This window comes from Gekko japonicus, unplaced genomic scaffold (assembly GCF_001447785.1).
Source record: "Gekko japonicus isolate JY-2015 unplaced genomic scaffold, Gekko_japonicus_V1.1 scaffold427, whole genome shotgun sequence".
NCBI classification, from domain to species: Eukaryota; Metazoa; Chordata; class Lepidosauria; order Squamata; family Gekkonidae; genus Gekko; species Gekko japonicus.
The window spans coordinates 516,291-528,486 of NW_015163101.1; the positions used below are offsets into that span (position 1 = coordinate 516,291).

Consider the following 12,196-nt stretch of genomic DNA (forward strand, 5'->3'; position numbering starts at 1 on the left):
CTGATTTGTTCTTCTTGCAGTCCAAGGGACTCTCAAGAGTCTTCTCCAGCACCATAGTTCAAAAGAATTTATTCTTCGGCGCTCGGCCTTCCTTATAGTCCAACTCTCGCAGCCATACATGACTACTGGGAATACCATTGCTTTGACCATGTGGCCTTTGGTTGGCAGGGTGATGTCTCTACTTTTTATCATGCTGTTTAGGTTCGCCATCGCTTTCCTCCCAAGGAGCAGGCGTCTTTTAATTTCATGGCTGCTGTCACAGTCTGTGGTGATCTGGGATCCCAGGAACGTGAAGTCTGTCACCACTTTCACGACATCCCCTTCTATTTGCCAAGGAGTGATGGGGCCGGATGCCATGATCTTAGTTTTTTTGATGTTGAGCTTCAAGCCCAGTTTTGCGCTCTCCTCTTTTACTCTGAGCAGGAGGCTCTTTAGGTCCTCTTCTAAATGCTTTAGATACATAAAAAACTAAAACCTTGAGCTGGTTCACCGGGGAAGCAAGCAGGCTGGGTGGTCCCACGCACAATCCTGTGGCATCCGTGGGGCTGGCCCAAGGCTGCCCTTTGAGCTTGAGAGGCGAGCAGAGGCTTGGCCGTGGCTGTCCACTCCCTGTCACCTGTTTTGGACCAGCAGTGTGGGATCGGGGGTGGGGGTGACTTGATCTCTCTCATGAGCCGGGAAGGCTGGACGGCCTGAGGCACTGAGATGGGAGGAGGCCCGGGTCCCCGGGAGGCTGGCCTGAGAGGAGCACAGCAGGCAAGGAGCTAGCCCTCTCCTGAACTAGAGCCAGGCCCCAACAGTCAAGGCTGGCATGGGGCCACAGATTCCCACCCCACAGATCAGGGGTGGACTGGGAAGTGACGGTGGCTCTGGAGCACGTCAGGCTGAGTGGCCCTTGTGGCCACGTGGCTCAGCAGTTCCAGCAGTGGACACTGGCTCACCCATTGGGGTGGGGTAGAGCATCTGCTCGGCATGCAGGAGGTCCCAGGGTCGATCCCTGACACCATCAGCTAAAAGGACCAGGCAGTGGGTGAAGCGCTGGCAGAGTGGCTGGGGCTTGGCTGGGCATACCTGACCGCCAGGGACCCTATTGGTCAACGGCCCACCATTCCCCTGTTGGTTAAATGGCCACTCTGCCCCTTCCACAGATAGATACCCGAGGGTGTGTGTGTGTCACACCTTTGTGTGTCTTTTCATGCTCTCTCTTATGCGAGGAAAAGATAAGGAGGGGGGCATACGTGAGGTTAACCTTCAAACCCCCCCCACCTCAGTAGGCCACCCTTCTGGCTCTCACCTCCCCCATCACTGCCCCCGTCTGCATCCAGGCCTGAGCGCCTCTCCTCAGCCCGCCTCCCGAGCCCGCTTCTCACATGCCCCCCGTTTGCCCTCCAGACTCCTCTCTCGTGACGCGCCAAAGCAGATGCCAGCCCAATACTGCCTATGCCTCCTTTCCCTCAGACCAAACACCTCCCCACCCCCCCCCCGTCCCATTGCCTACTAGCCCCACCATTGCTTCTTCTCTCTGGCCGGTTGTTAGGCCTGGTTTTCTTCTCAGAAGGAGGGTGCCGGGCCAGTTCTGAACCGTGTGTCGACCCCCTCATGGTCTTGAGTGACTCCGATCCATCCCCTCCGGTCGCACCCAGAGTGGCCCCAGTCTTCAAAGCCTGCCTCCTTGCTTGGCCGTTCACTTCCGCCTCACTTGGCAGCAAGGACAGGGAAGCCCTTGCCAGATCGGTGCCTTCCAAAGATATGCAGCCCGGACCCTCCCTCTGCCTTGGCTGCAAAACGCCAACAAATAGGGCACCCAGGCAGGCTCTCCGCTGCGCTCATTTTGGCAGGAGGCCCAGTCCAGCCTGCATTTGGCCCCAACCGTTTCCTCTTTGAAGGGCTGGTGGTGGTGGTGTGTGTGTATGTGTGTGTATGTGTGTGCATGCGTGCCTAAAATATACCAAAGGGTGGCTGGTGCAGCCCCAGCACTGGTCGTGGCCCACTGGCTTCCTAGCAGAGTGATTAGCACAGCGTGAGTGGCTTCCCCAAGGAGTAAGTGATGGGCCCCTCCCTTCCCTTGTGTCTAATAGCTGCAAAGGGAGTCATAACATTTTATTTAGTCGTGTATGGATGTTGCCACTTCCTGGACCCAAGCGCCAGCCGGGATGGTGCTCCAGGGCTGCTTTATCTCACATCAAGTTGGTTTCTTGCTCTGGGGAGAGCTCCGAATACCTGCAAAGCCCATGATACCATCTTCATTTGAGGACTGGATGCCTTTGTGGACTGCTTGAATGCATCAAAGAAATAAGAGTCTGATGGGGGGGCCCACCGGTAGACACTAGCAAAAGACCTGGCCCTCCCATAATCTTCAGAGACTTGTGCAGCTTACGCCAGACATGCCAGAGGCACGGACTCCGCAGAGCTCCTGGAGGGCAGGAAAAACTTGGGGGGGGGGGGTATTACGACCTGGAAAGGAGTTAACTATAGGCTTGATCAAAACTTCCCTAATATTTTGATATAAAATACAGTCAAAAATTACATGTTCCAATGTTTCGTCAGTTCCCAAGCCACATATACAACTTTTCCTCTGTGATCTAGTATATCTGGCCTCCATTATGGCTGAGGGTAAGGCGTTGTATCTTAATAAGGCAAAAATTCTTCTGTGATTGCAGATATCTTTGTTCATTCTCTCTTTGGGGGGCAACAAGCCACACCTGCTTGTTTTGTCAGGTGCAGATTTATTTCTCTTCGGCAAAGTATACAATCGAGCCTCACTGGGGAGATGCGTAACATCTTAGCCAGCTGGGAGGGGACATCAGGAACCAGCTCTTGAATAATTAAAAGAAAGATGTCAGATTGTTCAAGCTGACAGGCCTTGAAAGGGATTCCTTCCCACTCCATTTCCAGGGTAGCCCTCCTCTTGGAGGAATGCCCTTTGGCATTTTGAGTCAGCAGAGCTGATTGTTTATCCCATCTGAACAGTCCTTTGTCAGCCAGACCATAGAATTGCAAAGTTGGAAGGGATCTCCAGGGTCATCTAGTCCAACCCCCTGCACAATGCAGGAAATTCACAAATACCTCCCCCCACACACGCACACTCCCAGTGACCCCCCCGTTCCATGCCCAGAAGATGACAAAAAACCACCAGGATCACCAGCCAAACTGGCCTGGAGAAAAATTGCTTCCTGACCCCAAAGTGGTGATTAGCATTTTCCTGGGTGTGTAAGAAAGGGCCACAAGAACTAAGCACTGATGCAACCCTTCCTTCCAGCATTGCTGTCAGATGGCCATCGAGCCTCTGTTAAAAAAACCTCCAAAGAATGAGAGCCCACCATCTCCCGAAGAAGCCTGTTCCACTGAGGAACTGCTCTGTCAGGAAGTTCCTCCTAGTGTTCAGCCGAAAACTCTTCTGATTTAATTTCAACCTGTTGGTTCTGGTCTGACCTTCTGGGGCAACAGAAGACTCCATACCATCCTGTATATGACAGCCCTTCAAGTACTTGAAGATGGTTATCATATCACCTCTCAGTCGTCTCCTCTCCAGGCTAAACATACCCAGCTTCAGGCTTTCCTCATAGGACTTGGTCTCCAGACCCCTCAACATCTTGGTTGCCCTCCTCTGGACACATTCTAGCTTGTCTATATCTTTCTTAAATTGTGGTGCCCAAAACTGAACAAAATATTCTAGGTGAGGTCTAACCAGAGCAGAGGAAAGCGATACCATCACTTTGCGTAATCTGGACACTATACTTCTATTGATACAGCCCAAAGTCACATTTGCCTTTTTAGCTACCGCATCACATGGCCGACTCAGTCCACAAAGACCCCTAGATTCTTTTCACACATAGTACTGCCAAGGCAAGTCTTCCCCCATCCTATAATTATGCATTTGATTTTTCCTACCTAAATGCAGAACTTTACATTTATCCCCATTGAAATTCATTTTATTTGTTTTAGCCCAATTTTGCAGCCTGTCAAGATCATCCTGTATCCTGACTCTGTCTTCTACTGTATTTGCTACCTCTCCCAATTTAGTGTCATCTGCAGATTCAATAAGCATTTCCTGTATTTCTTCATCCAAATCATTGATAAAGATGTTGAACAAAACAGGTCCCAGGACAGATCCTAGAGGCACTCCAGTTGTCACTCCTCTCCAAGAGAATGAGGAACCATTCACAAGCTTGGTAAGTAGCCCCTCCCCCCCCCCCCCCCCCGGCACTAGGGAAATCAAGTTGGCTCTGGGGTTGCTATCCTGCCCACAAGCCTTTCATCTCCTGATGCCATGGGAGAGATGGATGGATGGATGGGGGAGGCTGTGGCCTCAGTTGTGGGAGGTGGCACAGAGCCCCGGCCTGCTTCTCTCTCATCACAGGGCTCCAGGTGAAGGAGGGCTGGCCGGCTGGGCCAAGGGATGAGAAGGGTCGTGGCTCTCTCCTGAACAGCCAGGGTTTCAAACGACTGTCTTGAGGGTCTGGGCCACAACTGTGTTACTGCATGGAGGGGCTTTCAGAGGAAAGGTGTGTCCTGCTCGCTTTCAGACTGTGTCCCAGAGAGGCCTGGGGCTCCTTGGAGGCTTGGCCAGAAAGGTGAGGCTTCCAGGGTGGAGAGCCAGTGCCCAGCTCTGCAGCTCTTCCCCTGCCAAGTGCATCGGCAGGACTGAGGTCCAGCTGGCCTGGCCAGTGCTTGGAGGAGCTGTGTATACCTGCTGAAGTGCTGCCTGGCCAGGAGGGAGGGACTGTGGCTCAGTGGAAGAACATCTGAGTGGCATGCAGAAAGTCTCGGGTCTTAACCCTCCAGTTAAAAGGACCAGGCAGTAGGTGATGAAAAAACCCTTGCCTGAGACACTGGAGAGCAGCTGCCAGCCAGAGTAGACAATACTGACTTTTATGGGCCAAGGGTCTGACTCCGTATAAGGCAGCATCAAGCCTATGAACTCTTTGCAACAAGCCCAGCCTTCCCTGAGAGTAGAAACTGTGCAATGCGCTGGCTCAGCCCAGATCCACACAGCTTGTGGCCCACCAAGCTACCTGCAGCCCATAAGACATGAACGGGGCCCAGCCTATTTTGCTGCCTGCCATGAAGTTTTTGTTGTTGTTGTTCAGTTGCACAGTCGAGTCTGACTCTTCGCGGCCCCATGGACCACATCACGCCAGGCCCTCCTGTCTTCCGTCGTGCTCTGGAGTTCGCTTAATTTCATGTTTGTTGCATCGATAACCCTGTCTAACCATCTCAACCTTTGCCGTCCCCGTCTTCTTTGACCTTCAGTCTTTCCCAGCATCAGGGTCTTCTCCAGTGAGGGCTCCCTTCTCATTTGGTGGCCAAAGTATTTGAGCTTCAGTTTCAGTATCTGGCCTTCCAGGAAACAGTTAGGGTTGATTTCTTTTAGGATTGACTGATTTGATCTCCTTGCAGTCCAAGGGACTCTCAAGAGTCTTCTCCAACACCATAATACAAAAGAATCTATTCTTCGGCGCTTGGCCTCCCTTATGGTCCAACTTTCGCAGCCATACATGACTACTGGGAATACAATTGCTTTGACCATGCGGACTTTTATTGGCAGGGTGATGTCTCTACTTTTTATTATGCTGTCTAGATTTGCCATTGCTTTCCTCCCAAGGAGCAGGGGTCTTTTAATTTCATGGCTGCAGTCACCGTCTGCAGTGATCTTGGATCCCAGGAATGTGAAGTCTGTCACTACTTCCACGACTTCCCCTTCTATTTGCCAAGATGTGATGGGGCCGGATGCCATGATCTTAGGTTTTTTGATGTTGAGTTTCAAGCCAACTTTTGCACTCTCCTCTTTCATCCCCAGCAAGAGGCCCTTTAGGTCCGCTTCACTTTCTGTCATTAAAGTGGTATCGTCTGCATATCTGAGATTATTGATGTTTTCCCCAGCAATCTTAATTCTGGCTTCTGAATCATCCAGGTCGGCATTTTGCATGATGTACTCTGCATATAAATTAAATAAGCAAGGTGACAATATACATCCTTGTCGTACTCCTTTTCCTATGCTAAACCAACCAGTTGTTCCATATCCGGTTCTAACTGTCGCTTCTTGACCCTTATACAGGTTTCTCAAGAGACATGTGAGGTGGTCTGGTACTCCCATCTCTTTAAGGACCTGCCATAGTTTGTTGTGATCCACACAGTCAAAGGCTTTAGCATAGTCAATGAAGCAGAAGTAGATATTTTTCTGGTACTCTCTTGCTTTCTCCATAATCCAGCGAATGTTGGCAATATGATCTCTCGTTCCTCTACCTCTTCGAAACCCAGCTTGTACTTCTGGTAGTTCTCTATCCACGTACTGTTGAAGCCTAGCTTGTAGGATCTTGAGCATGACCTTGCTAGCGTGTGATATGAGTGCAATTGTGCGATAGTTTGAACATTCCTTGGCATTGCCCTTCTTTGGGATTGGAATGTATACTGATCTTTTCCAATCCTGTGGCCACTGTTGCGTTTTCCAAATTTGCTGGCAAATGGAGTGCAGAACTTTAACAGCATCATCTTCTAAGACTTTGAATAGCTCAGCTGGAATACCATCACCTCCACTAGCTTTGTTGTTAGTAATGCTTTCTAAGGCCCATTTAACTTCACATTCCAGGATGTCTGGCTCAAGGTCAGTGATTATACCGTCGTGTTTGTCAAGGACATTGAGGTCTTTCTTGTATAGTTCTTCTGTGTATTCTTGCCATCTTTTCCTAATCTCTTCTGCTTCTGTTAGGTCCCTACCGTTTTTGTCCTTTATCATGGCCAGCTTTGCATGGAACGCTCCCTTGATTTCTCCAATTTTCTTGAAGAGATCTCTAGTCCTTCCCATTCTATTGTTTTCTTCTATTACTTTGCACTGTTCATTCAGGAAGGCCTCCTTATCTCTCCTTGCTGTTCTCTGGAAATCTGCGTTCAGTTGGGTAAATCTTTCCTTTTCGCCTTTGCCTTTCGCTTTCCTTCTTTCCTCTGCTATTTGTAAAGCCTCATCAGAAAGCCATTTTGCTTTCTTGCATTTCTTTTTCTTTGGTATGGTGGTGATTGCTGCCTCCTGTACGATGTCACGAACCTCTGTCCATAGTTCTTCAGGCACTCTATCTATCAAATCCAGACCCTTGAATCTATTCTTCACCTCTACTGTATATTCATCAGGGATGCGATCTAGGTCAAACCTGAATGGCCTCATGGTTTTCCCGATTTTCTTCAGTTTAAGTCTGAATTTTGCAATGAGTAGCTCATGATCTGAACCACAGTCAGCTCCAGGTCTTGTTTTTACTGACTGGATAGAGCTTCTCCATCTTTGACTGCAAATTATATAGTCAATCTGATTTCGGTGTTGCCCATCTGGTGATGTCCATGTGTAGAGTCGCCTCTTAGGTTGTTGGAAAAGGGTGTTCGCTATGACCAGTGTGTTCTCTTGACAAAACTCTGTTAACCTTTGCCCTGCTTCATTTTGCTTTCCAAGGCCAAACTTGTCTGTTATTCCGGTTACCTTTTGACTTCCTACTTTAGCATTCCAGTCCCCTATGATGATGAGGACATCATTTTTTGGTGTTAGTTCTAGGAGGTGTTGTAGGTCTTCATAGAACCGGTCCACTTCAGCCTCTTTTGCATCAGTGGTTGGGGCATAGACTTGGATTACTGTGATGTTGAATGGTTTGCCTTGGATTCAGACCTAGATCCTTATGTCATTTTTGAGATTTTATCCCATTAGTGCCTTTTGCACTCTCTTGTTGACTATAAAGGCAACACCCTTTTTTCTATGGGATTCTTGGCCACAGTAGTAGATACAATGGTCTTCTGAGCTAAATTCACCCATTCACATCCACTTTAGTTCACTGATTCCCAAGATGTCGATGTTCAGTCTTGCTATCTCATTTTTGACCACATCAAGCTTACCTTGATTCATAGATCTTACATTCCAGGTTCCTGTGCAGTATTGTTCTTTGCAGCATCGGACTTTCCTTTCACCATCAGACACATCCACAACTGAGTGTCCTTTCGGCTTTGGCCCAGCCGCTTCACTCTTTCTGGGGTTACTTGTACTTGCCCTCTGCTCTTCCCCAGTAGCATATTGGACACCTTCCGACCTGAGGGGCTCATCTTCCGGCGTCCTATCTTTTAGCCCATGGGGCTTTCTTGGCTAAAGTACTGGAGTGGGTTGCCATTTCCTTCTCCAGTGAATCACACTTGGTCTGAGTTCTCTGCTGTGGCCCGTCCGTCCTGGGTGGCCCTCCACGGCATAGCCCACAGCTTCATCGAACCATGCAAGCCCCCTCGCCACGTCAAGGCAGTGATCCATGAGGGAGCCACGGAGTTACCAAGTCCTTACGAGTCACCACATGCAGCTCCTAGAGTGGGCCTGGCTGGGTGGTTCATGAGTTGCTCAGCCCTGCCGGCACCCGAGAATCCCAAAAGGCCAGGCCGGCAACATGAACTCCCCTTGACCCTTCCTGATAGCCACCCCCAGTATCTGATGCTCAATGGTATACTGAATATGGAGGCTCTGTCCTATGAACAAGTTCCTACTGTCAAACCTTCTGTAAGCTGCCTAAAAGCAGAGGCCCAAAACTGCCAGAATCAAAGGCAGCATTCACAGTCTGAAGGGTCACCCTGTCTCTGTTTTATAAGACGCACAGCTGCATTTCTGGGCAAAACCTTTTTTTTTCACTTTTTCCAAACACATCAAGTCTGGTGAATTCAAGTGGAAAATTTAGTTTACTACTATTTTCTTGCAGAGGGGGAATTCACTGAAGGTCCTTAGAAGATGATCTGATGGAACAGCTAGTAGAAGAGCTTGTGGAGGAGGGGGAATGAATGTGTTAGAGGACGGGACCCTCAATATGCTCAGTACCTTTTCTTCTTCCAGGTCAAGCTCTGTGGGGAAAATACTTCTGCAGGTTTGCAGCTGAAATGTAGTGTGGGTGTTGCTGATTTGCAAGTGTTTGTAACCTCACGGAGACCCCTCTGCCTGTGCGGCTGTTTCAGAACTTTTAAGAAACTTTGTGAAGATTTAAATAAAAAATTGGAAAGTTGAGTGCAGCAATTGAAATATAAAAGTGATCCTCTCACCTGAGGCGTGGGGGTGAAGGGGCATGCTTAGTGGCTGACGCAGGGCTCAGCTTGGCAGGATGTGTCTCTCTCGCGCAAACCAGGAGGGTGGGAGGACTGGCACTCTGGGGAGGAGGGCTCTTCTCCCTCAATCCTTGCAAGCAGGAGGGGCTGTGTGCTCCGGGGCCGGTGGCCTCACCACTGCTTTTCACAATCTTTAAACACGTTTGACAGGTGCAAACATCAGGATTTTAATTCATGCCATCTGGTTGTCAAATGCTAACTGTTATTGCATCTAGAAACCACAAATGTTTTGACTGTGTTTAATTTTTTTTGCCTGGGCTCCTTCTTTCCTTGACACAGACATATTCACTGCAAGGCTGTTTTGGATCCTGTGGATCCATTCTGCCAGTGGTAGCACTTTCTTCCAGCAGCAGGAAAATTCCACTGCAGCAACAGAGGCCTCCTTGCACTGGAGGAAAGCACCACTGTCAATGGATTGGCCGTGCACGATCCAATCCAATGTTGTTGAAGTAGTTAGTGCTCTAACAGGGTAAGGGGGGGGGAGAGCAATCCCTGCCCCAAGGAGCTTGCAGTCTATAGTTCAACAATGGAGGAGACAGGAGAGAATGGGAAGGCAGACGAAGGGGAGGGAAGAAAAAGAGGCCAGTGAATTTAGGCTTTGTTGCCACCTGGGGTGATGGGGGAGGGACTAGGCTAAAGGGAGCAGGTGAGTTCTGAAGAGAGACTGGGTGCATGGGGGGGGGGAGAGAAGAGAGGTCGCTCTTTCATGCAATTGGGTTTTGCTCACAGTGGACCCTCACCACCTTCTCCATATTGGAAACAGATGTGATTTCAAGTAGCAAATGGCTAACTGATTAGCTGAAATGATGTGTTGTGTTCTCTGTCTGAGAAAGAGGACCTGGAAACTAAAAGTTCTCATTGACTGTCTCCAGCAATCGGCTTGCCTCGTGCAGTCAGCGACGTGGCTCTTTGTGGGGCTGAACTGAAAGCCACGGAGGGAGCCCCCTCTCAGTGACCCTGCCCCAGAGCTCTCTCACCTGCTTACCATAGGAGTGGCTGGATGTGCTTTCTGGGATCGGGTTCATTCCAGGCAAATTTCCAGCCATCCTTATTAGTAAATCTTTTCTCTTTCCCCTTCCTCCCCCTTGCAGGCCGTTCCCTTCAGAGGAGACCACAGAGAATGATGAGGATGTCTATCGGAGTCTGGAGGAACTGGCCGAGTAAGTATCCCTGGCAGTGAGCCGGAGCTCATCTCCATCCTCGTTTATACATCTCCGCTTTCTCTCATAGACTCTCTGATAGCCAGAAGATAGGTTTGTACACATAATCACTCAGCAGCGCTTGTCAAAAGCAGCAAGAAGAACCCTTAGACGATAAGAAATAAAATTTAAAAGTCTAATGTAGCTGATAGAACTTCAAAACTTTAGAAGCAGACAGTTAACCCCCTCCCAGCCAGCTCAGTACCATGGGGAGAATAAACCAATTCATTGCCGATTTCCCAGGCCAATCGGAACATTCTCGCCCGGTGCCCAGGAGCTTAGCACAGGTGGATGACTGTGGGGAGGGAGTTCCATAAACAAGGCACCTCTGTCCCTCAGAGCCCTGCCTCAGTGGGTGGGTGGGGGGCAAGGACTTTGAAGGCAGATGTGGGTGTTTTTGGCGGGCTTGTATGGAGGGAGTCCGCCCTCAAGGTGCCTTCAGGGCTTTAAAAGTGAACATCAGCAGCCTTTCAGTTGTGCTGCTCCTAAAACCCTTTTAGAACCAGCGAGATCTGTTCCTGTGCAGATGTGGCTGAGAACTGCTGTGATGGACAGCCCTTAAGACAGGCTTCAAAAGGCTGCCCTATCAGAGCAGAGTTAAATCTCCTCCAGGATGGAGAGCTTTGCGTGACAGGCTACGCCAAGCACTCTGATTGGCCAGCTCCAGCTAAGGGCAGAGATTCTTATTAGCTGGGTGCTGCTGAGGGGGGAGGGGCATCATTCTGACGGATTCCTAATTGGAGAGGAGGGAGGCGATTCTGCCCCTTCAGTGTTGAAAACCTGCTCTGAGGAAGAATTCAGTCGCAGGACCGAAAACGTCGGAGTCCCTCCCTCTCAGCCTGTACCGAAGAACTGGGCTGCGGTCACACAGGTCGTTTGTGGCGCTATAGTGGTGTTGCCTGAGCCCCTTCAGTGTTGAAAACCTGCTCTGAGGAAGAATTCAGTCGCAGGACCGAAAACGTCGGAGTCCCTCCCTCTCAGCCTGTACTGAAGAACTGGGCTGCGGTCACACAGGTCGTTTGTGGCGCTATAGTGGTGTTGCCTGAGTGGACCAAATGGGCCCCTCCAGACGAGGACCTCTGCCTCCCGTGGCGCAGTCGTCGGCAGCCCCTGCTGTTCTGCTGTGGAAGCGGAATAAACAGACACTGGGGAAAGTCCTGGACTAACGGGTTGTTCGGGGTTCCCTCCAGGTTTTCCGACATCTGCAGTGAAAGGGACGTCTGAACTTGCAGATCCACTGGGTTTTTTTAGCTGCTGCCTATATGCACATATGTACATCCATCCGCCCGCATTTAAACGAAACCCACCCTTACAGCTCGTCCCGTGGTTGAAGCACAACACTAAGGGTGTGCGGTCTGGATGGAATGCTCTGCTACACTTTGAACCTGTACAATTCGAGGCACCACCGGGACTTTCCTTATTGCGGGTGTGTGTGTTAGGGTTAGGGTGTGTTCCCCCAGAAAAAAAAAGCCCCGGTCACCACCCTGCCATGCCAAACCACCAGTGAGACTGCAGCCCTGGCAAGGAGACTTGGCCAGGCAGCTGGGCAGTGAGAGGAGAGGCTCTCCTTCAGGTCAAGGGAAGGGGATACAGGTCTTCTAGGGACAGAAGGATCCCTGCCCAGCCAAACAGGGAGAGTTGTCTTGGGCGGGGAGAGGAGGAGGAGGAGATCCCTGGAAGCTGCCTGGGGCACCTCAAGAGCCAGACAGAGACTGGGGGTTAAAAGGAAAGAGAGTTAGGTGCTGAAGGAAGGTACCAGCCTCAAGGAAATAAGAGGAAAAATAGGAAATTCTATGAAGAAGCACTGTAAGGTTTGGAAAACACGGAGGGAAAGCCTCTCGATATCAAGATCTCAATAACGTAGGCCCTTCCGGTTTGTGGATCAGCGA

General features: G+C 50.1%; 1 protein-coding gene across 1 annotated transcript in view; it reads left to right on the forward strand.

The window, feature by feature from the left end:
* The window catches only part of VAV2 (vav guanine nucleotide exchange factor 2), a 289,301-nt gene that overhangs the window by 193,797 nt on the left and 83,308 nt on the right, over positions 1-12,196 (forward strand). The window contains exon 4 of the mRNA XM_015406735.1: positions 10,200-10,268. Within this exon, the coding sequence (XP_015262221.1) occupies positions 10,200-10,268 (69 nt within the window). The remainder of the gene's footprint in view (positions 1-10,199; positions 10,269-12,196) is intronic.